Source organism: Equus przewalskii, chromosome 9, assembly GCF_037783145.1.
Source record: "Equus przewalskii isolate Varuska chromosome 9, EquPr2, whole genome shotgun sequence".
In the NCBI taxonomy this organism is placed as follows: domain Eukaryota; kingdom Metazoa; phylum Chordata; class Mammalia; order Perissodactyla; family Equidae; genus Equus; species Equus przewalskii.
In genome coordinates, this window is record NC_091839.1 from 32762831 (window position 1) to 32789073 (window position 26243).

The window sequence follows — 26243 nt, forward strand, 5'->3', positions numbered from 1 at the left end:
TATTTTTTATAAAACAATAACACTTTTAAATGTAACAATAAAAGATACTTTCTTTCCAGCTACCTTTCCTAAAATTATTTCTCTAATAATTTTTCCATCAGAACTTTTATATGTATTTATCAAGTGAAGTGGGGAAAAAAATGAAAAAAAGAGACATCCAGAAAAATAGAAGATATGTTTACATGTCATAAAAGAATATTAAATGACAGAAAAGTTTCATGTTAATCAAATGAAAAAAGCTGATTACAAGCAATATATCCAGTACTGTTTTATTTTGTATTTCTCTGTATTCTAAATTTACTACAATGAGCAGATATTACTTTTATTATTAAAAAAATGCATTAGTATTTTCATGGCATGACAGACATCAGAGCTATAATTAGAATTTGAGTTCAAATTTTCAGGTTAAATCTTTTTAGAATTTTTCTGGATAATATAAACTGCTTGAAATTACTTTATCTTAAAATTTAGACACAGCTAACTCCCCTACAAATTAACTTATATTAAATCATTATAGGGCATAGTAATCTTTATATTTATTTAGCATATATTTTGAAAGGTGTAGAAAAATTTATAAAATACAAATTCTGCCTGTCCCCAAGGATGAGAGTAGGTGAAGAGTGCATTTCACTAAATTTTAAAACCCTTTGAAAAGTAAACAAGAAATATCACTTTTTTATCAGAAGTATGGACCTTGTATTTACCCAGAGAATCAAAAAGCATTAATATACTTTTAAAAACAAACTGGCCCGGGTTCAGTATTTCAGGAACATTTATATCCTAAGAGTATAGCGTCTGCGTTTCCTGAGTGCCTTCTCTGCGTCAGGCACTGTAGATACTACGACTCATTAAATCCTCAAAACAGTCCTGTGAGTATACGTGGTATTAACCTGATTTTATAAATGCAGAAGCTCAGGCTCAAAACAGTTGGGTAACTTACCCAAAATTGCATACTGTAGGTATTCAGTAAATTTGTATTAAATTATTTGTAAATTAAACATTTTTAAAACTCCAACACTCCTATAGCATTCAGAGTGCTTTATGTACAAATAATTCCACATAAACATATCACCCAAAGTTCATACTTTTTGTACAAGCTAATGTAAAAATTACTACACATGGAGTGACAATTATGATGGAATTTTCAGTAAATATTTTTAGGCTGCTGATTTTATTTGATCTTACTTTTAGGAAAGTTTTAAAACATCGGGCAAACCAGTTTTTTCTGCATACTTGTCATTCTGATTTTAATAAGTTCAGGTTTCTACTTTATGTTTTAGAGTAATTGCATTTAGTAGCCAAACATTTAGTAATCACACTCTTGTACTTTCTGTTTTAGGCAGAAAATGTAACAGTGACAAAGGATTTTAGAAGAGTGGAAAATGCTTATCACATGGAAGCAGAGGTTTGTACTTAATTGGAAACAGTGTGGCTTTATGGGGACAGTTTGCATTTATTTTTATTCTTCAACTGAAATATACAGGAGAAATGCTTCTCAAGGTGTTGATAAAAGATTATTTTTCTCATAATCATTTTTGGTGTTACGTATCTGTGTGAGCTTTTAAAATAAATTTAATAAGATTTACTGAAGATAAATTGTTTTGAAATGAAATAAACCGAGCAAAGGAGAAGTAACAGTTAATTGCCACCTAAATAAAATTTTAGTAATGTTATCATCTAGTGAGCAGAAAATGCTACAGGAGAGAAATGTCTTCTCAGATTAAAAAAAAAAATAAAGTGATAACATAAAGGATTGAAACACTTATCAACATTCTTTTGTTTCACGATGTAATTTTATTGTGTTTTGGTAAGTCAAGGTTTATTTAAAAATAAAAACTACTCAACCTTTGCATAAATTTAAAAAAGCAAAATATCTTTTGTACACTCACTTAATGATAACATTAGTTCCTACAACTGCCTATACTTTTTACTTATCTTTAAAGATTTTATGATCAGGATTTTATGAAATGAGAGTGTGTTATAGTTGTGATTAGGGTGCAGATTCCAGACATCTTGGGGGTATGTGCTTAGTCCGTGTGGCCTCCTTGCCACAGGAAACAAACAAGAAAGGGGTTAGAGTGGAATCTTGTTTATCTAGTCAGAGAATCTTTGTCTTTAGAGGTAGAAAATACCTCAAGAAATCAACTAGTCCTACCTTCAGGCAGATAATGTATTTTTCTAATTTTAAGGGTGTGACCTTAGCCTCAGATTGCTTGGTCTCAGACTTCTCAAAGATCATGTTACAAGAATTAGATTGGAAATTAGAATCCTAACTTCTTATCTCTTGAGATAGTAATTTCCATTTTTTATAGTTTTGTGACTTCTCCACTTAAAATTTAACTATCTCAAGGGATTCAAAATGGCTCATGATGACTTTAGGGATCCATTTGGCAAAAGCTATTTTGTAGCAATGGGGACTGAAAACTACCTTTCAAAACAGGATGAAGAGCAGTCTGGTAAGATTCTGTGTCACAGGGTCAAAAGCAGAGAGCTGTTCCAGCATTCCTGCAGTAGTTCCTACCTGACAGGGCTTCAGGTTGTAGTGAACGGAGAGAGGCCCGGGTTATCTTAGTTAAGGGGGTTTATTGTGAGGGTACACCAGGGAGTAAGGAGGAAAAGGAACAGTCCTAGCAAACACACAGCCAGGCTTCGTGGAAAACTGGAGTGTTTTTCACAGAGTGGTTCTTCAGACTGACCCTTCAGGTATAGAAAGCGCTTTAGAGCTGCTGCTTTTGTTATAAAACATGACTAAATGAGGGCTTCGCTAACCTCTGCCCCTCTTCCTTCTGCTATACTTACCTTGTTAATGTCTCGTATTCAAATTTCTTGAGAAAATCTGATTATATTTTGTATAAGGCCTCCCTGGTAGCCAGAACTCTTATATCACATAACCCAGCACATAATCGTCCTTAGGTCAGCATTAACAGTCCACAGAGACCAGCTTGAAGGGCCACCAGGTACAAAGTATGCCAAGCTGTGTGTGAAGAACAATGTGGCTTCATGGCTGTGGATGTCGTGAACACTGAAACCTAATGTCTGACATACACCATGATGGACACTTAAATGTGTAGAATAAGATTAGATGGTAGAAATTACTTTTCACGTAATGTCTAAAATTTTCATCCTGAAAAGCACTTTAGAGATTCTTTATCTACCTCCCACCTACTCTGCTGCTTTTCCTTATTTTAAAGATAAGGATATTGAAAGTTGGAAATTATCTAAGTGACTTCTTTAAGGGTGAGTATTTGTGGAGCGAGGGGTTAGATTAAAACCTTGGCTTTGTAATTTCTATATCTTTACTCTTTTCCACTTCTCATGTTGTTTTCCTGTCATAATCTTAGTGTTAGGAGGGAATTTAAAAGCCTGGAATATAATAGGCATTCAGTAAAGTCTGTTGAATGGAGAAAGGAGTATAACCACTCATGCAGTCTTCCCCCTCTCTTTCCTTGCATGTCTGCCATGTGTCGGGTGTTTTTCATATATTATCTCATCTAATCTTTTTTTTTTTTTTTGGTGAGCAAGATTGGCCCTGAGCTAACATCTGTTGCCTAGCTTCCTGTTTTTGCATGAGGAAGGTTGTCACTGAGCTAGCATCTGTGCCCATCTTCCTCTATTTTGTATGTAGGATGCCTCCACAGCATGACTTGATGAGCAACGTGTAGGTCTGCACCCAGGATCTGAATGTGCAAACCCAACCATTACACCACCCAGCTGGCCCCTCTCGTGTAATCTTTTTTAACTCTTCATTTTTGTTGTGGAATATTTTATACTTAGTCATGAATATAAAAGGCCTATTCCATTTTAAGACATCTAATCCATATATAATTTTTTAACATTAAACCAAAATTGACTCACTAGTACTCATCCATTATTAATAGTGTACCTCTCCAAGAATAAAACAAGGCTCATACTTCTTCCTTGAAGTATATACTTGAAGTTCAGTATCATATTGATGCTAATGTTTTCTTCTCCAGGGGTAAGAATCCCGTTTCTTTGGCCATTTGTTATGTGACAAACTTTTTCTTTAGTCAACCAATTTCCTCCTAAAGCATCTACAACAATAGTGTCCTTGTTATGATTTGGCCAGTCCATGTTAGAGAAAGGTGATTACCTCCCTTATTCTGGAATGTTTATTTCTAATGAGACACTTAAAACTGATGTAACTTTTTGGCACTTGCATCACATTGTTCCCTTCTGTCAAGTTTACAGTCATAATCAATAATGACAACTAAAAAAGTGTCTTTCTCACATCCTGCTTTTAAATCCTCCTCCTGCTATCTTATACTTTGTTATTGCTGTTTCACAATGGAGTGTGGGATTTTACAGTTATCTCTGTAATATTTTATCCAGTAGATTTCATCTATATTTCCAGCCTGTTAGGATCTTTTTGGATCTTGATGTTACCAGGCAGTGTTTATATGTAGTCCTACCAGCTTTATGTCATCAGCTGATTTGATCATCAGTGTGCCCATCTATGTAATTAATAAAAATATTGAGTAGCATTAATCAACTACGCACAGACCCCTCCCCCCCCACAGGTAGGAGCACAAGCACACACACGCACACACACAGACCCCCCTCCCACAGGTAGGAGCACCAGCAGCTTTGGAACCAGTCAGACCCAGGTTTAAATTCTGGCTCTGCCACTTTCTTTTCTGAAAATGTTTTTTATTAATTAATTTAAAAATAAAAATAATAAATTTATATGCTAACATAAATAACATTGTTTTGAATAATAACTATAAACAAAAAGAATTTGGAAGAGTGGCACTGGTTTACATTTTTGCAAATCTCTCTCTCTCTGGCTTAATAGAAGATACCTGGATTGTCATGTGTGCTTCTGCATCGAATCTGATGTGTCACATAATATCTGTATAGAATCTGACATATCACCTCATCTGTAGATCACATGTTATGTAGCCTCTGAGAAACTCGTCTCTCAGGAAAGAATAGGTGAAAAAGGTCAATAACGCCAGTATTATCATGAAAATAGTTTTGATCTGACAGCCACTCTGCAAGGGATCCCGTGACCACTCTTTGAGCATGCCTGAGCTAGCGTATGGGACCTTGTCTGCCTGTTGTGAGCTGTCTCTGCTAATGTTCCCCCTCCCCACTGAGCACACTGGCTTTAGAAGAATGAATTTTAATGAAATTGTGTGGTAAAATAAGGATATGTACATGTTATGTCAGACTATACCTGCAATATATAGTTAACAGTATATAGTAAAAATAAACACCTGAATTAGTTAGGGAACAGTCTAACCTGCTGTAACAAATAGACCCAAAAAACACAGTGGCTTAAACAAGATATGAATGTGTCTCACTTCTAACAACCGGAGGTACTCAGTCCAATGATAGTAGGTCAGCTCTGCAGCCTTACTCACAGCATCCATCTCTGTACCTAGGTGGCTCCTCCAGTTCCCACCATCATACTATATTCCAGCCAGTGGGAAAGGAGAAAAGAAAGGGGAGCATAAGCCCATTCCTTTTAAGGACTTGACCCATCACTGCTGCTTACCTCTCTTTACCCAGAACTCAGTCACACTGATGCGAGAGAGATTCGGAAATGTAGTCAGACGCCAATGCCCAGCTACAACTTGTGAGTTCTATCATTAAAGAAAAGAGAAACAAGAATGGATATTGGTAACTGTATTAGTGTGCTTGGGTTGTCATAACAAAATGCCACAGACTAGGTCACTTAAACAACAGAAATTTATTTTCCCACAGTTCTAGAGGCAGGAAGTCTGAGAACAGGGTGCCAGCAGGGTTGGCTTGTGGTGAGGGCCTCTTCCTGGCTTGCAGATGGCTGCCTTCTCACTGTGTCCTACATGGTGGGCAGAGAGCAAGCAAGTTCTCTGGTGTCTCTTATGTAGACCTAATCTTCTTAGATTAGGGCCCAACCCTTATGACCGCATTTAACGTTAATTACCTCCATAAAGGCCCTATGTCCAAAGACAGTCATGTTGTGGGTTGAGGCTCAACATAAGAAGTTTGGGGAGATACAGTCATTCAGTCCATAACAGTAAACTAATTAGGATTTTCTGTCAAACCAACCAATTTAGAGATTAGACCTAGAATCGGTTTCATTGACACCGTGACATACTGAATTATAAACCTGTTGGTCATAGAGACCCATAATAAATACAGGCATATCAGAGATATTGTAGGTTCAGTTCCATACCACTGCAATAAAGCAAACATCAAATAAAGCAAGTCAAGCAAATTTTTTGGTTTCCCAGTACATATAAATGTTATGTGTACACTATATTATAGCCTGTTCAGTGTGTGATAGCATTACGTCTAAAAAAAACAATGTAAATACCTTAATTAAAAAATGCTGGGCCCAGCCCCATGGCTGAGTTGTTAAAATTCTGTGCACCCTGCTTCAGCAGCCCAGGTTCACAGGTTTGGATCCTGGGTGCAGACCTACTCCACTAACCAGCCATGCTGTGGTGGTGTCCCACATAGAAAAAAATAGAGGGAGATTGGCATGGATCTTAGCTCAGGGATAATCTTTCTCAAGCAAAAGAAGAGGAAGATTGGCAATCCTCAGATTGAGAAATAGCTCAGAGTAAGTCTTCTTCAGCAAAAATAAAGAAAAAAGAAAATTACTTTGCTGCTAAAAAATGCTAACCATCATCTGAGCCTTCAGCAAGTCATACTCTTTTTGCTGGTGGAAGGTCTTGTAAAAAACACAGTATCTACAGAGCAATAAAGCAAAGCACAATAAAACGAGATATGCCTGTAATTAGACTTAATATATCTCTACATCAACCTATATTCTAGGTTGGAAAAGGTTGGAAGTCCTACATTGCATATATGTGTCAGTGGTAGTAAAGAAGAACAAAATATATCTGTGTCAAATTTTATATTTCATTGAGGAAATTTATGGCACCTTTAGCCCAAATGCAAATACAAATTTTTACTTTATTATTTTTTTAGAAATGCCTGGCATGCATCCCAGTTTTTTCATTATGAGCATTCAGCTCTCCCATTATTTCAAATCTGTTGGATAAAATACAGAATGTGAACAGTTTCATAAAGCTTATTAGTGGAAATTTTTTTATTATTTTTGTTTGAGATATCTATTAGAGTACACATTAGAATAATTTTCAAAAATAAAGTTGATTCCAAGGGTACTTGGATAGTAAGGAACTGTTTTTGTTGACACTTAGAACCCACTATGCTCAATCACTTTAACCTGCAAGCAGAGAAACCCTTTGAACTCTCAAATTTAGTTACCTTCCAGTTTCCACAAAGGCATGATAAATCTTGCCATGGTTCATTTCATGTGAGGTTGCAAGTCCAGGACAAATGGATCTAAGAGGCGAAGCTTCCATATTTCTGCTACCGCTGTATGACTGAGTCTTTTTCAGGTGTTGGTTATAAATTAAATATAGCAGCAAAAGAAGGAGCATTTTTCCATATTTAAACTATGCAAATGCAGAAAAGTATGATATTGTCTGTATTTCTTATTAGAGGCAGCCTGTAGGCATTTTGGAGCTTTGAGTTTCAACCAGGGAGGAAATGCAAATTTGGAAGCTACCCAGAGGTTAAAAACTAGCAACCTGGGTGGGGCTGGGAAGGCTGATTTTGCCTAACAAAAAAGTTTAGCGCATACAAGCTTTTTTTTTAAAAAAAAAAAACAAAAACAAAAACACACACTATAAGACTTCTCTTCAAAAGATAGATAAGACTTTTGCCTCTGGCTAAGATAGAGTTACATGGACCAGATTTACCTTCCCACCTGAAACAACCAAAAAATGTTACAAAATATATAAAGCAGTAGTTTTCAAAAGAGTGAACATCAGGCATTGAACCACAGTAATCCCTGCAAAAAGTGAAACAAATGACAGTCCTACAGTTGTCTTAGTTCACTGTCTTAAGAGGGTGTTCAGGCATCTGCACAGGGAGGGAACCTGGATAGAGCCTGTTAAACTCTTTGTGTTGAGAAAATGGAACTGAGAGCCCACCCAAGACAGTGAGAGTTTTTAGCACAGTGACATGGAAAATAGATGGCTGCAGAGACAGATCTTCAGAGAATACAGAGGGACCCCCTCAAGTAGTTAGCTAAATACTGATCAGCATGTTGAGGAAATGATCTGAGGCTAGAAAAAGAACCACAAAAAGATTAGAGGGAATAGTGTTTGGCGCTCATGCAGGGCTGAGGCGGGTATCAGCCAGACTAGAAAATCTCACGATTCCTGGGGTGCTAGGTAGAGTATACAGAGGGGTCTTATATTATGAGGGGGAATAATTGGTCCTACATTGAACATTATTTTAATCACGTAACAAATCTTAAAAGAAAACCCAAAGAGATCAGTTTCCAAGTAAATAATAAAGTAACAGAGTTCTAGAACAGATAAAGAATATTTTGTATTTAGAAATACAAAAATATCCAACACCCAATAAAGTAAATTCACAAGGATTACCTGGCAAGCAAAATAGCAGAAAAATAAATCTGATAATAAGGGGAAAAATCAATTCAAATCAGCCTAGAACTTACACAGATATTAGAAATAACAGACAAAATCATTAAAGTTATTGTAACTGTATTTCATATGTTCAAAAGTTAAGAAGAGGGGTCAGCCCAGTGGCATAGTGGTTAAGTTCTCACATTCTGCTTTGGCAGCCCAGGGTTCACAGGTTCAGATCCTGGGTGCAAACCTAACACTGCTCGTCAGCCATGTTGTGGCAGCATCCCACATAAATTAGAGGAAGACTGGCACAGATGTTAGCTCAGCAACAGTCTTCCTTAAGCAAAAAGAGGAAGATTGTCAACAGATGTTAGCTCAGGGCCAGTCTTCCTCACACACACACAAAAAGTTAAGAGACATAGAAGGTATAAAAAGACCCAAATTGAACTGCTAGAGATGAAAACTACAATATGTGAGATGAAAAGTACACTGAAGAGTACCAGCATCAAATTAGACATTACACAAGATAAGCATTGTGAGCTTGAAGACATAGAAATAAGAACTATCCAAAATGAAACACAGAAGGAAAGACATAAAAATGAATCAGCTGTGTGACAACTTCAAGTGGCCTAATATACATGTAATTGGAGTCCCAATGGGGTCAAGAAAAATATTTGGAGAAATAATAGCCAAGAAATTTCCAAAGTTGATGACAATTATAAACCGACAAATCCAAGAAGTTCAGTTAACCCTAAGCACAAGAAATATGAAAACTATACCAATGCATATTATAATCAGATTGCTCAAAACCAGTACTAAATCTCAGTGAGCCGGAGAAACAAGCAACATATTGTGCACCAAGGAACAACAACAAGACAACAGATTTCTTTTGAAAGCAATACAAGCAAGAAGGCAGGTGGAGAAACATTTTTAAAGTACTAAAAGAAAAAAAATGCCAACCTATATCCAGCAAAAGTATTGCTCAAAATCAAAGGCCAATTAAAGACTTTTTCAGGAAGCTGAAAGCATTCATTATGTATAGACTGGCACTACAAAAAACAATAAATGAAGTTGTCTAAGGCAGAAGGAAATGATACCAGAAAGGAATAGGAATCTACCCAAAGGAATGGAAAATGCTGAAAATGATAACTACATAGATAAATCATGATATTTTTCTTATATGATCTCTATATCTCTACATCTGTATAAAAGATAATTGACTGTTTAAACAAAAATCATGATGAACTGTAGGAATTATGTGTAAAAGTAAAATGTATAACAGCATAGCATTAGGGTCAAGAAGGGAGAAACAGAAATAGAATATCGTAAAGTTGTTACATGTAAAATGGTGTCGCTCTTGAAGGTGGATTTTGATAAATTAAACATATATACTGTAAACCCTAAAGCAAATGCTAAAATAAGAGCAACAACAAATAGTTACAACAAATAAGCCAAAGAAGGATATCAAATAGGAGAATCATATACTCAATCAAAAAAAAGACAAAAAAAAGAGAAAAAGGGGAACAAAGAAAATATGAGACAAATAGAAAATAAATAGTAAGATCAGAGGTTTAAACCTAACCATATCAATAATCACATTAAATATAAATGTTCTAAATAGCTCCATTAAAAGGCAGATATTTCAGATGATATAAAAAAGCAAATCTTACCTATAACCTTCCTGCAAAAAGCATACTTCAAATATGAAGACACCAATTGGTTAAAAGTAATGGGAGACTTTCAGTTTCCTATTCTGCATGTAAGGAGCTTGAAGTCACCACTGTGTCCTACCAACAAGTAAAAAGCTGAACAAACTGAAAAATCAACAGCTCTTCTAGGATCCATAAGAGAAGTGAGGACACAGGGCAAACACTGCTCCGAAAATTGAAGAGACAGGCAAATACAGTGAGTCAGAGCTGACCAGAGCAGAAATTCACAAAGAAACCACCTCTGGAACCAGCACCTGGGTAGGAAAATCTGAACTATAATTGATAGACTCCTGGAGGCTTGGTGTGGACAGCTCTGAGAATTAAAACTCTAGGTGACCCAGTCAGAGAGCAGAGCTCAAAGTTTAGTGAGATTTTACTTCCATGAGCTCCACCAGGTTCCCACAGTAAATATTGGACAAGACATCCTTGGTCTGTCTAGCAGAGGGAGGCGGAAAGGAACCATTTTGAAATATGCCAGAGCACACTTTTTCTTAACAAGGTCTGCCCTCAGGAGAAACTAGGTAACCAGAGCCTAACCTGCTGGTATATTATCAGAGCCCGGCTGACCTGAGGGAAGAGAAATACCCAACTCCAGCCCACTCTAGCCCTAGCCATTCTCTCCTACCTACAGGGCGGGGGGGCGGGGGGCGGGAGGGCGGGAGGGAAAAAACAAGAAACACTTGTGAAATTCACTGTCTGGAGGCATTGGCTCACTAAAAAACTGAGTCTAAATCATAGCACAATAGAACACTTCCCCTCCCGTCACACCTCACAACTAGTACTAAAGCCTATTGGTAGCAGTTCCTTTTACCCAATACATCATGTCCAGCTATCAAGAAAAAAATTACAAGGCATACCAAAAGTTAAAAAATACCATTTGAAGACACAGAGCAAGCATCAGAACTAGACATGGAAAGGATGTCATTATCAGACTGAGAATTTAAAACAACTATGATAAATATGCTAAGGGCTCTAATGGATAAGCAGACATCATGCAAGAACAGATGGGCAGTGTAACCAGAGAGATTGAAATCCTAAGGAAGAACCAAAAGTCAATGCTAGAGATAAAAAACACTGTAACAGAAATGAAGAATGCCTCTGATGAGCTTATTTGTAGACCAGACACAGCTGATGAAAGAGTCTCTAGACTTGAGGGTATCTCAATAGAAACTTCACAAACTGAAAAGCAAAGAGAACAAAAACTGAAGGAAAAAAGAACAGAATATCCAAGGAGTGGGACAACTACAGAGGTATAACCTACACATAATGGAAATGCCAGAAGCAGAAGAAAGGAAGGGACAGAAGGGATATTTGAAACAATAATGACTGAGAATTTCCCCAAATTAATACCAGACACCAATCCACAGATCAGGAATCTCAGAGAACACCAAGTAGGATAAATGCCAAAGAAACTACAGCAGAGCATATTGTTTTCACACTATAGAAAATCAAAGATAAAGAAAAAATCCTGAAAGAAGCCAGAGGAAAAAAAACACCTTACCTGTAGAGGAAAAAAGGTAAGAATTACATCTGACTTCTCCTCAGAAATCATGCAAGCAAGAAGAGAGTGGAGTGAAATGTTTAAAGTGTTAACAGGAAGAAAAAAAAAAAAAAACACAACCTAGAATTCTCTGCACCATGAAATTATCCTTCAAAACTGAAGGAGAAATAAAGACTTTCTCAGACAAATAAAAATTGGTGGAATTTGTTACCATTAGGCCTGCCTTGCCACAAATGTTAAAAGTTCCTTAGAGAGAAGGAAAACAGTGTAGACCAGAAATTTGGATCTATGTAAAAGGAAGAGCATCAAAGAAGGAATAAGTAAAGGTAAATAAAAACTCTTATTTTCCTTATTTTTAATTAATTTAACAGGTAACATTTTGTTCAAAATAATAACATGGTATTCAATTATGTATACTTATGTATATTTCTTATGTATATACTTATGTATGCTAATAAGTAAAATAAATGACAGTAATGATACAAGAGGTGGGAGGGAGGAATTAGGATTATTTTCTTATTAAAAGGTACTCACACTACTCATCAAGTGGTATAGTGTAATTTAAAAGTGGACTTGGATTAATTATAAAGGTATATTGCAAACTTCAGGGCAACCACTAAAAAAAGTTAAAAAAAAAAAAAGACATATAACTGATATCCTAAGAAAGGAGAGAAAAGGGAATCATAAAATGCTTAATTAAAGTCATAAAATCAAAAAACAGTGGAGTACAGAACTAGGAAAAAAGAAAGAAAGCAACAAATAGAAAACAGTCAAGAATTGGTGGATATTAACCTAGCTATATCAGTAACACTTCGAACATCAATTGCCTAAATGCAGCAGTTAAAAGAAATTGTCAGAGTGGATCAAAAAACACAACCCAATTGTATGTTGTTACTAGAAGCCTCTTTAAATATAAAGACATTTATAGATTAAAAGTAAGTGCATAGAGAAAAATATACCATCGTAACACTCATCAAAAGAAAGCAAGAGTCACTATATTAATATCAGACAGAGCAGGCTTCATAGGAAAGAAAGTTATCAAAGATAAAGAAAGACATTACATAATAATAAAGGGGCAAGTCTCCAAGAGACATAACAATCCTTAACATGTATGCCTGTTAACAACAGAACATTAAACTATATGAGGCAAAAACTAATAGAACTGCGAGGAGAAATAGATGAAGCCACTATCATAGTTGGAGACTCCAACCCCCCTCTATCTGTCTAAATGGACAGATCCAGCAGGAAGAAAATCAGTAAGTACATAGTTGAACTCAATAATAAATACCATCAATAGACTGAATATAGTGGACACCTATAGAGTTCTGTCTCCAAAAACAGCATTCTTCTTCTCAAACTCCCATGGAACATTCACCAAGATAGAACACAGTCTAGACCAAAATACATACCTTAACAAATTTAAAAGGATATAGAAATCATACAAGGTCTGCTCTCAGACCACAGTGGAATTAAGCTAGAAATCAACACCAGAAAGATAATTAGAAAGTGTCAAAATACATGGAGATTAAACAACACACTTCTAACTAATACATGGGTCAAAGAAGGAATCTCAAGAGTAATTTTAAAATATTTGGAACTAAATGAAAACACAATTTATCAAAATTTGCAGGATGCAGTGAAAGTAGTGCTTAGAAATTTTAGCAGTGAATGCATATATTAAAAAGAAGAAAAATCTAAAATCAGTAACCCAAGTTTCTACGATAGAAAACTAGAAAAACAAAAAAGTGAATTAAATCCAAAGTACACACAAGAAAAGAAATCAATGAAACCAAAAGCTAGTTCTTTGAAAAGGTCACTGAAAATCATTAAGCTTCTAGCCAGGCTAACTAAGAAAGAAAAAAAAGAGAGAGGAAAAATTACTAATGTTAGAACTGAAAAAGGCAACATCACTACAGATCCTGTGGAAATATATTACAGGATAAGAAAACTGCAGACCAATATCATCCTCAACAAAATATTATTTCCTGTGTACCAGCAATGAATAAGTAGAATTTGAAATTAAAAACACAATTTTCCATAGCACCCAAAAACATGAAATATTTAGGTATAAATCTAACAAGATATGTATAAGATCTATATGAGGAAAACTACAAAACTCTGATGAACAGAATCAAAGAAGAACTAAATAAAGGAGGTATTCCATGTTCATGGATAGGAAGACTCAATATTGTCAGAATGTCAGTTCTTCTCAACTAGATCTGTAGATCCAATGCAATCCCAATTGAAATCCCCAGCAAGTTTTTTTTTGAGATATTAGTAAATTATTCAAGTTTATATGGAGAGACAAAAGACCCAGAACAGCCAACATAATATTGAAGAACACCTGACCTCAAGACTTAGTATAAAACTACAATAATCAAGACAGTGTAGTGTTATTTGAAGAACAGGCAAATGGATCAGTGGAGTAGAATGGAGAGCCAAGAAATAGACTCCCATATGGTCAACTGATCTTTGAGAAAGGAGCAAAAGCAGTACGGTGGGGCAAAGATAGTCTTTTCAACAGTTGGTGCTAGAACAGGTGGACATCCACATTAAAAAAAAATGAATCTATATACAGACCTTATACCCTTCAAAAAATCAACTCAAAATGCATCATAGACCTAAAGGTAAAACACAAAACTGTAAAACTCCTAAAAGATAACATAGGAGAAAACCTAGATGACCTTGAGTATCACAGTGATTTTTGACTTGCAACACCAAAGGCATGATCCATGAAAGAAATGATTGATAAGCTGGACTTCATTAGAATTAAAAACTTCTGCTCTGTGAAAGACAATGTCAAGAAAACAAGAAAAGCCACAGACTGGGAGAAAATATTTGCAAACACATTTATTTTAAAGGTCTGTTGTCCAAAATATGTAAAGAACTCTTAAACTCAACAATAAGAAAACAACTCAATTTAAAAATGAGCCAAAGACCTTGTCAGACCTCCCTCACTAAAGACGACATCTAGATGGCAAGAAAGCATATGAAAACATGTTCCACATCATATGTCGTTAGGCAAATGCAAATTAAAACAACAATGGGATGCCACTACACACCTGTTTAGGTGTGTAGACCAAATCTGAAACACTGACAACAACAAATGCCGGTGAGGTTTTGGAACAACAGGAACTCTCATTCAGTCCTGCTGGGAATGCAAAATGGTACAGCCATTTTGGAAGATGAAATTTCTTACAAAATGTAAACACTCCTACCATTTGATCCAGCAGTCACACTCCTTGGTATTTACCCAAAGGAGTTGAAAGTTTATGTTCACATAGAAACCCGTACATGGATATTTATAGCAGCTGTATTCATAATTGCCAAAATTTGGGAGCAATCAAGATGTCCTTCAGTAGGTGAATGGATAAATAAACTGTTTTCTATCCAGGAAACGGAATATAACTCAGCCCTAAAAAGAAGTGAGCGATCAGCCTTGAAAACAGGGAGGAACCTTAAATGCCTGTTACTAAGAGAAAGAAGCCAACCTGAAAAGGCTACGTACTATATGATTCCAACTACATGACCTTCTGCGAAAGGCAGAGCTGTGGAGACAGGAAAGGATCAGTGGTTGCCAGGAGTCGGGGGGAGGGAGGGATGAACAAGTGGAGCACAGAGGATTTTAAGGCGGTGAAAATGCTCTGTATGATACTACCTGATAGATGCATGTTATTATACATGTGTCCAAACCCACTGAATATAAAACACCAAGAGTGAACCCTAATGTAAACTGTGGACTTCAGGTCATTATGATGTGTATCAGTGTAGCTTCATATATGGTAACATGTGCCATTCTGGTGGGCAGTGTTGATTATGGTAAGGGAGGAGTGGCTATGCATGTGTTGGGGCAGCAGGTACATGGGAAATCTCTGTCCCTTCCTCTCAGTATTGTTGTGTGCCTAAAACTGCTCTAAAAAATAAATTTTTTTTGAAAAAACAACAATAGATCACTGGTTTCCAGGGGCTGGGATAGGGGGAGGAAGGGAATTCTGGGAGGTTGACAAGACTGATCAGAATAAGAATAGTCCCTACAAGACTGAATGCATCTGTCAAAATTCACGGAACATACATAAAGAGTGTATTTTACTATATTTAAGTTATACCTTAATAAACCTGAGTTTAACAACATCAGACTACATATTCCTTTCAAGCGGACATAGAACATTTGCCAAGGTAGACTATATTCTAGGTCCTAAAACAAGTCTTGATAAATTTAAAAGTATTTGAATCATACAAAGTTCTCCGACCACAGTATAATTAAATTAGAAACTAATAACTGGAAGATCTCAGGAAAATTCCCTAAATATTTGGAGTTTAAATAACATACTTGTCAATAACCCATGGGTCAAAGGATAAATTGAAAGAGAAATTAGAAAGTGCATAAATTTAAGGGAGAAATAATGCCAATTCTATGCAAACTTTTCCAGAAAATAAAAAGGGAATACTTCCCAATTCATTATTTGGGGCCAGAGGATAAGACAACCAGGGAAAAAAGCATTACAAGCAAAGAAAACTAGAGACCAATATCCCATCATAAACATATGTGCAAAAATTATAAACAAAATTTTAGCAAATCAAATCCAGTGATATATAAAAAAGATAATACATAATGGCCTGGGAATGAAATGTTGGTTTAACATTCAAAAATTAATCTAATTTACCATATCAACAAAGTTAAAAAGAAATACCATACAATCATCTCAGTAGATGCAAAAAAAAACATTTAACAAAATCCAGCATCCATTCCTAATAAAAATTCTCAGCAAACTAGTAATAGTAGGGAACTTCCTCAAACCAATAAAGGGAATTTTATGAAAATTCTATGCTAACATCATACTTAGCCAGCCCTAGTGGTCTAGTGGTTAAGATTCAGTGCTCTCATCGCCGAGGCCCAGCTGCGTGTTGCTGTGATGCTGAAAGCTATGCCACTGGTGTTTCAAAAACCAGCAGGGTCACCTATGGTGGACGGATTTCAGTGGAGCTTCCAGACTAACACAGAGTAGGAAGAAGGACCTGGACACCCACTCCCAAAAACATTGGCCATGAGAACCCTCTGAAGAGCAGCGGAGCACTGTCTGATAGAGCACCAGAGGGGAGAGCAAGTCCCCAAAACCGGACAGGTTCTGCTGTGCTGGCCACTGACAGCACTACAACATACTGCATGGTGAAACTCTGACTGCTTTGTGCCTCACATCAGGAACAAGACCAAGATATCTACTCGCATGACTTCTGTTCAACATTGTACTTCAAGTTCCAGCCAGTGCAGTCAGGCAAGGAGAAGAAAGAAAAGGCATCGAGACGAGAAAGTCAGAAGTAAAACTGTCCTTACTCATGGGCAACATGACCATCTATCTAGAAAATCTGATGAAACCTACAAAAAAAGACACTAGAACTAATAAGCATCAAAAATATAAAATTCCTAGGGATAAATCTGATTTTAAAAATGTGAAAGACCTGTATGCTGAAAAATACAAGACATTGCTAAGAGAAATTAAAGACCTAAATAAATGGAGAAGCATACCTTGTTTATGATTTGGAAGAGTCAATATCATTAAGATATCAGTTCTTCCTTGATTGATCTACATATATAGATTACTGCAAATCTCAGTCAGCTTTTTTAAAAATAGAAATTGACAAACTGATTGTAAAATACATTACTGACAGTATTGAAGCCAGATGGAACGTTAGTTTGCCCTGGATAACATTTGATTGAAGGCAGTGTTGTGCATCGGATGCGATGACTCAGGAGGTCCCCTCACCCCTCTCTTTCTCTTTGCTACTCCAGCCTACTCCAGTACCTGTACTTTTTTGTTTTACATATTAAGCCTGTGTAAATTTTCCTTAGAAGAAAAAGTTTAGTCTGCTTCCATGAAAAGTTTTGTGTGTGTGTGTGCGGAAGATTGGCCCTGAGCTAACATCTGTTGCTAATCTTCCTGTTTTTTTTTTCCCTCCTCAAAGCCCCAGTACATAGTTGAATAGCCTAGTTGTAAATCCTCCTAGTTCTTCTATGTGAGATGCCACCACAGAATGGCTTGATGAGCCGTGTATAGCTCTGCGCCCAGGATCTGAACCAGTGCACCCCAGGCCGCTGAAGCAGAGCGTGCAAACCTAACCACGATGCCACTGGTCTAGCCCTGTAAAGTTTTAAGATTACTGCTTTAAAGTATTGCTGAAATAAGAACTGCTTTCACATATTTAAGGTAGAGGTCTTAGTGAAATAGATGAGCTTCCACATTTAGATCTGAAAATAACTACTGGAAGAAGAAATATAGCTCAGGCACAGCAGAGAAGTATGATGGAATTACTGCTAATCAGGAAGCTAATGGCGTAGATTCAGGTAGGGACTCATGAAAAACTCACCTGGGTTAGAATTTAGCCAGATAGTAAAGTTGAAGGGGAAACTCTCCAATCTGTTTCATAAAACATCCCTGACTGGTTTAAAATGAATTTTAAAATAATATTAGATAAATTACAAAATTTATAAGCAAAAATAAATTTAGTAATAATTTGTTTGTAAGTATTAAATAGGCTTTTCTTATCTGTTACTATAAAATGACCTCATTGTAATCAGGCTTCACTTTTTTTACTCACATTTAGAGAAAATTTTGAAATAATGCATCAGGCATAAAAATAATTTCAAATGTCTTTTCATTTACAGGTCTGCATTACATTTACTGAATTTGGAAAAATGCAAAATATTTGTAACTTTCTTGTTGAAAAGCTAGATAGCTCTGTTGTCATCAGCCCACCCCAGTTCTATCACACTCCAGGTTCTCTTGAGAATCTTAGGTAAGTTAAGCACATCTTTAACACTAAATTATCAGTTAATTAAACAAAACTATTCAGTGCTACAGTTCATTGAATATCACATTAATAATCTCTGCATTTAATTCCTAAGACGGCAAGCCTGTCTCGTTGCTGTTGAAAATGCATGGCGCAAGGCTCAAGAAGTCTGTCACCTTGTTGGCCAAACTCTAGGAAAACCTTTATTAATCAAAGAAGAAGAAACCAAAGAATGGGAAGGCCAAACAGACGACCACCAGTCATCCAGCCTCTCAAGTGCATCATCTGTACAACAAAAAATCAAGAGTGCAACGCTATATGCTGCTTCAAAAGTATTTATAACTTTTGAAGTAAAGGGCAAAGAAAAGACTAAAAAACATCTCTAAAATTCCAACGAAAATATATTGTGTTTGTATCTTTTTATTTTTATACTTTTTATAAAGTTTGCTTTTGTCCTGAATATTTATATTGTATAGTGTATAAAGTATTTCTCCCCAAAATCTGTCACTCCTTGGATACAGTGCCACAGAGTAGTTATGTGACTTGGTATTTTTAAAAACTTACTATGGGAAATACTCTTTGGAAATAAAAGTGTTGTGTGTGCACACTTGTAATACTGACAGTTCCTATAGGGGCATGTGTAAGTAATTTTTACATTTCTAACTACAGGAAGAAATATTGACACAGTTATTAGCATGATTCTTAACATTAATAGAAAGAATGATGAGCAACACATAACTTTGATAAAAGGGTAGTGAGGTATACTGGGAACATATTTTGATGCCAGAAGGAAAGGCGGTATATGGAGCAGAGCCTCCTCACCAGGGCTCCTTCGCTTATGCCAGCACTCTCCCGTACAGATAGAATGCGAGCCACGTGCATAGCTAAAATGCCCTCGTAGACACATGTTAAAGTAAAAAGTAAAAAATACAAGAAGATACAGTTGAAACTAATTTTAATTATTTAATGCAGTATATCCAAAATATCATTTCAGCATGTAATACATATTTTTAAAGTAACTTTTGGATATTTTATATTTTTCTTTACTGTCTTCTAAATCCAGTATATTTTTTTATCTTACAACACATCTCAATTCAGATGCTAAATTTTCATCAGAAATACTTGATCTGTATTTAAGTTTCCTCATATGTAGTTGAAAAAATAGATTCACACACCCAGGTGTTTCCAAACATGCTTAAAAGATCTACTAACTTGATCAAGTGTCAGTTTTTAAATTAAAATTTTAAAATTCAGTTCCTTGATTGCACTACCCGCATTTCAAGTACTCGGAAGCCGGAAGTGGCTGACAGCTGCCATGTGGGACAGCACAGGGTTACACACTGAGATGACACTGATCCTTATGGCTCTCTGAGATGTGTCACTGCTGTTGGATACACATTATCTACAGGTTACCATATGCCAGGTCTCTTACGCAGCATAGGCTTTCCATTCCTTACACACAATAGGTCCTAGGGTTTTCCCTCTGATATATACACGTCATACCAATATTTCTTTTTTACAACATACACCAGTATGTGGCTTCCCTCCCCACTCACTTTAAGTGGCACTGAAACAATTGTAGCCGTCTGTTCTGTACTGTCCTTGGCGGGGAGGGAGTGTGGAAGCTAAAAAGAAAAGTTTTAGAATCCAGCACCGCTCTGTTCAAATCCTTACTTCACTGCTAGAATGTCAGCTCCTTTCGAATGGAGATTTTGTCTGCCTGGCTCATGGCCGCGTCCTCAGACCCGGCACCCTGGCAGGGCCAGCACAGCGCAGGCTCTCCAGTAACTGCTGAGCGTGTCCACCAGCTGTGTAGACTCGGCCAGGCACTTTAACCTCTTTAAGCCTCTCTCCTCACCTAGGAAATGAGGCTAATAATTCTTACTTTGCAGTGTTATTACTGTAAGGATTAAGTTGAGAAATATAAGACCACAGAATACCGCCTAGCCCACAGCAGTCACTCAGTAAATGGTGGCTAGTGTATCAACTGCATTCTTTGATTATTGTCAGCCCAATTAAAAGTTGTCTTTTCCAAATCCTCCATTAAGATGAATTTTTAAATATATTAAAAATAGTTATCAGAAAATGAGTTTGGTATGTTGAATTTTTCTTTCCAAAAAAGGTTAAATTTTATCTTAGCTTTTATTTATCCAGTTGGGTAGAAAAGTACAATTGGGACTGTACATGAAGAAAAAAATTGTTCAAGGACTGGCCCAGTGGTGCAGCGGTTAAGTTCGAATGTTCCACTTCAGTGGCCCAGGGTTCACCGGTTCAGATCCCAGGTGTGGACATTTGCACCACTTGACAAGCCATGCTGTGGCAGGCCTCCCACATAGAAAGTAGAGGAAGATGGGCACGGATGTTAGCTCAGGGCCAATCCTCCTCAAAAAAAAAAAAAAAATTGTTCATACTCAAAAATTGATTCATGTGCGTAGATTTTTCTTAGCCATGGCTTCATTATATTTTTGGTTCCATCATATTTGCTAAAGAAGGTTTTCAACTTAGTGTATGAAAAAAACAAATTTTAAGTTAGCAAACACTTTTGAGAATTTACAGGAATTTTTAAAGATGTTGCTTCAAAAGAAATCCTGTAAAATGGACAGTCCTATTCTAGACGACAGCTAGGAGAAGAAATCTTTCAAAGATTGGACTTGTTTATGTATGACATCCTGTGTACCTAAGAGTAAGGGTATCAAATTTAGTTCTCAGTTGATGGCAATCTAATTTTTGACACATGGCCTGCACTGGAGTCTCACAATGAAGGACTTGGGGGACCTGTGCCACAAAGCCTGACAGAATAAACCTATCTCAAACTTAGTCCTGACAGAATTTCTTTCTTCTGAACCCTCTTTAAAAAAACTCTTTCCAGGGGCCGGCTCCGTGGCCGCCTGGTGAAGTTTGCATGCTCTGCTCCGGTGGCCCAGGGTTTCCCCAGTTCAGATCCTGGGCACAGACATGGCACCACTTATCAGCCATGCTGAGGGGGCATCCCACATGCCACAACTAGAAGAACTCGAAACTAAAAATACACAACTTTGTACCAGGGGGCTTTGGGGAGAAAAAGGAAAAATAAAACTTAAAAAAAATTTTTTTTTAAAGCATCATGTCTAAAAAAAAAATCTTTCCAGAAAGCAGCAAATTATTGTTTTCTGAAAGAAGAAACATTTTCTAATTAGGATATTTGAAGCAGACCACTATATTCTAAGCTCCTTTTTAAAAGGAAATACTATTAAAATAAGATTTGTGAGTATTACCAATAAAATTTAGGATTCCATTCAGTTGCACGCTAAAGATTACTTTTTTTGTAGTACCAATTTACCTTACTTTTATCAGTATTCTTACTTGAGAGTTAATTTGAGTTCAATGTAAATAAATACGACCTGGAAAAATAATTTGTCACGTATGATGCTGTGCACCATTCACATCCCAGAATTATTGTGATATTCTCAGGAATTTAAGTTGAGGATATCCCAGTTCTGTCAGATTTGTTGACCAGAATTTGATAGTAAGGAATTCTTCTCATTGGCCTAAAAAACTAAAAACATGAATTATGAAGTCAAAAGTGGGAGTTTAATGTATTATCTACATAACAAAATTATATGGGAGGCAAATGCTTGTTACTCATTCCAGAAAAAACACTATATAAATTACCTTAACATAAACATTTACTATTTTTTATGCAGGTTGTATTTGCAGCCAGATAGCTTCTGGTCATCATCTAATGTGGCCTCAGTTGCTTTCACATGCTCAGTTATGTTACAAGGCAAGATTCACAGTGGCTAATCCAAGTCAGACACTGCTCTCGGGGTGAGGTAATATTTTTCAAGAGGGATTACTTGTACTCTTTTATTGAAAGAGTAACACTTTTCTTACCTGTTTATCAGGAGGACGTTTCTGTTTCAGCCACTCTTCGGGACCCCCGGTTTCAACATGGCAGCCAGCAGTCGCTCCCAGTTAGCCGCGTCACTCGCATAGGGTCACCAGTCCCACCTCAAAATGAACAAATGCTGGCTTTGGTCTTCAAATGTAAGTTGGTTCTCTTATAACAGTGAAAAAACCAGAAGACTAAACAAAAACATATTTGGTACACAGGGTTTAAAATTTATCAGGGTTTCACATGCTCAGTACAATTAAGAGACAATATTAGTGAGCCCCAAAACAAAAATCAGTTTCCACACCAAGAGGTAAAAAACCCACGTGGCAGGAGAAAGTGCTAATCTAATCCAGAAACAAGTGAGTGATCCCTGAATTAAAAAACGTATCCTCCAAATACCACGTAGGAACATGGTGCCATGGCGGGGGAGGGATCTACTTTTCAAAATACAGAGCTACCATCGCTTATCCTCCGTTCCTTCCCTTCTATAAGCAGTTGTGGGCAAAGAGTCAAAAACAGGTAAATACTTCCAACGTTTCAAACCTATCTCAGTTTTACACTGATCACATTAATCACAGCCTAATTATTCTTTTATCTGTCTCTACACAAGACTGTGTGTAGCGTCCTCACCTCAGTAGTAGGGCTGTGTCTTAAACATTTCTTTTCCCGGTATCTGGCTAATGAAAGGTTAAGGGGAAGGAAGGCGGGCTGTCAGATACTTTGCTTTCTTCCCAAATCAGAGGGATGGTCTGTATAGCAGAGTACTCGAACGCTGGTACGCATGGGAGCAGGAAGGGGAGTGCGGGTCATTGATTCCAGAATCTGTGTTCAAACTCTGCACCTTTTCTCTCGAATAGGCACGCTTCTGTTTCTCCAAAGCTTAGCTTTCTCAGAAAAGAAGTCCGTGGCTATGCAACAACATGTAGTTTGTTGTCTCAACTCGTCTCTTCAACTGTGTCAGAACGTACATGCATTTTAAGCTTACTGGATCAGCTCTCAGGGGTCTTTGCCCTTCGCCTCCTGTCCCCACTGAGGGTGACGATCACTGTGCCACACGTTCCTCACCAGGAGGGCACACGCACTGCTCAGGGGAAGGCGTTTTTGACATTCTGACTGCAGCCACTACATAACTGCATCTAATAAAGTCGGTTAACTGGTAACTTTTAATAAAGAGATGCTTAAATTGAATTTGTTTCCATTAGCATTAATTTTACTTTGAAAGCCTATTTTAGAAAATCATATTTGTACTTGATAGCAATAATGAATTTGTAGAAATGAAAACTCATACAAAAACAGTTTATATTTTTTATTGAATCAACCATATTGTAATTCCATTTTAAAAGAATTAGTATACTAATAAGCATTATTAGTATAACGATTCAATTAGTTGATTCAAATAAATCAACTCCAGCCCAAGTATGTAAATAGCATCAAAATAAATTTTTTCTTAGTTTATGCTAAATTAATCATGAAAAACTAAGGTATTACATTCTATATTGGAGTAGGGGGTAAAGTGTAACGAACTCAAAGTTGAATGTCAACCAAATAAAATACAAGATTATTTTTAATATTTCATGTTTCATTAGCTCAATACCTACAAAGTGAGCATAGATTTCTTCTTCATCTTTATTGTACCTATTCCTAAAATAATACAGATACAGTGATACAGACTTATATGGTCTGCAAAGAAACCAATATGAATTTGCAGCTAAAATCTTTACAAAATGTATTTGCAAACCACAGAAGTCAGCATATATTTGAGGAGTAACTATATTGATTTCATTCTGTAGGAATGTTGAGAATTCACAGTATCCCACGTTACTAAAACTTACATTCACTTAAAATATTCAGTTGTTCAGTACTTCATTGGAATAATAAGAGAGAATTGACGATCTCACTAATATTAAATCCAACACTAGAAATGTTTCATCTAAATGTTTAGACACTTCATTGACCAATATTAACTAATGATTTTTCAAATTGGCAATAAGTGGAAACACTTCAGCAACCACACAGCTGCATGACCGTGAGACACCCGCCGCCCTGAGATTGGACAGATGCCAGCCCCTCACTGCGCGCAGCAGCCCTGAGGCAGGAAGAGCAGAAACCGCAGCGTTCTCCGCGAGCCGCCCACCGCGGCTTCCCTGCGTGTATGCAGAGTGCGCAGAAGGGGCCACGGCAGGCGAGAGAACACGAGCTTGACAGGCAGGGCGTGGCAGGGCTGCACGCCCGCCTCCACGAGGGCAAGTGCAGGCAGCGCGGCCAGGCTGCGGTTGCCGTCGGCGACTTACTGGGACCGATGCATGCTGTGTGCACAGCCCTGGATAAAAGCCGTGCATGTATAGCCACGTGAGCATCAAGACAGAAAGAAACATGTAAGTCTAAAGACTTTTTAAAAATCATGACTAGGAATATGGAATGTAGTATAGTTGTAATGCTACACATGCAAGCAACATCATTTATGAAGGAGGGGCAAATGCTAAAATTAAAATGCTTGAAATTAATTAATAAAATATATGAGAAATCATCAAAGTTTTGTTTAGGTTTTTTTCTTTAAAAAAAAAAAAATTCCAGGGGCTGGTGTAGCGGTGAAGTTCGCATACTCTTGTTCGGTGGCCCAGGGTTCACAGGTTCAGATCCCGGGCTTGGACCTACACACCACTCAACAAGCCATGCTGTGATGGCCATCCCACATACAAAATAGAGGAAGATTGGCACAGATGTTCGTTCAGGGCCAATCTTCCTCACCAAAACACACACACACACACACACACACACACACACACACAAACAAAAAATTCTGAATACCCTTCTCCTCTTCCTATGCTGTCTCACAGATTGCTATTTCCCATGAATGCTCCCTCGCTAGTCATATACAGTCAAGACAAAACAGCCCAAAAGCTTGCGTGTGTCCGTAATTGAGTGTGCCACATCGCAAATAAGGCCAGACTTCTTTTAATTTTTGCCACTGAGAAGATGAATTATCATGGATGGAGAGGTTTTCGTAACTGATTTGGAAAAAAGTGGATTATGTGTTTAAAAAAGTTTCTCAAGTCTTGATAATAGTGATAGAAAACTAAGGTATATTGTGTTACCTACGTCATAATTATATTTCGAATTAAGATATTATGTATAAAATGAAGTTAGGAAAGGTCTTTTAGGAACATCTGGAAGATTCACCAGGCGTCTGATAGTCTACTTAATACTTATTAAATCCGTGTTATTCCCGCATAAATATTTTAAAGGCAGAATTTGAAGGCAGATTTATTTCATATAAATGTACCCTATCTTGTCTTTAATAAGCAATGCTTCATGTGCGTCATCCATGTCTTCACTCTCCGGTATGACCATTTACAACCATCGCAATAGTCAAAACGCCTTCAAAATAAATACAATGCTTAAGACAAAAACGGCATTCTGCATATTAATACGCAGCAGACGACGTTGCTTTTTGCTTCTGTCCCGCTGTCACCGCTGAGGGACTTGTCTTCTTTCCAACCGTGATGAGTTCATCTGTGTAAAAGAAAGAGAAAATACACACACCCCCTCCATATTGTGCCCAGTAAACGTTCTGTTGTTCGCGGAATATGGGGTCTGTGACTTCCCTTCTCAAGTTGTTAGTTTTCGTCCTCGACATCCACGTTCCCTCTCTCTTTCCGTGTCCTCTCTCCGGTCCCAAGCGGGCCCCTCGCGCCGTCCGCCCCCGGTTTCCGTCGGGCCCGCGCCCCAGCCGGGCCGCGCCGTCCGCAGCGCTGGGGGCCCTGCCGCCAGGGGCAGGGGACCCCGTGCTCCTTCCGCCCGGGGACCGCGTGTCACCAGGGTGCAAACCTGCCGCTGCCGACTCAGAGCAGAACCTCCTGAGGAAACTATTTGTGGAAACTGGTTGGCTTGGTGACTAACTTTTGACAGAAAAACCCATGTGCGGTAGAGTCAATAGTTACTGTTTGCGGAATGAT

General features: G+C 37.3%; 1 protein-coding gene across 4 annotated transcripts in view; it reads left to right on the forward strand.

The window, feature by feature from the left end:
- Positions 1 to 23475, forward strand: part of IRAK1BP1 (interleukin 1 receptor associated kinase 1 binding protein 1) — a 35954-nt gene extending 12479 nt beyond the window's left edge. Inside the window, exons 2-7 of one of the 4 annotated variants that reach the window (XR_011522525.1) lie at positions 1340 to 1405; positions 18289 to 18419; positions 18529 to 18821; positions 22097 to 22225; positions 22298 to 22439; positions 23145 to 23475. Coding sequence is in view for 1 of the 4 variants with exons in the window: in XM_008523872.2 (XP_008522094.1) it covers positions 1340 to 1405; positions 18289 to 18419; positions 18529 to 18799 (468 nt within the window). In the remaining 3 variants the exon portion in view is untranslated. Of the gene's footprint in view, positions 1 to 1339; positions 1406 to 18288; positions 18420 to 18528; positions 20500 to 22096; positions 22226 to 22297; positions 22440 to 23144 lie in introns of those variants that run through there. The other 3 variants (XR_011522524.1, XR_011522523.1, XM_008523872.2) reach the window with 3 other exon arrangements.
- The last annotated feature ends 2768 nt before the right edge of the window (positions 23476 to 26243 follow it).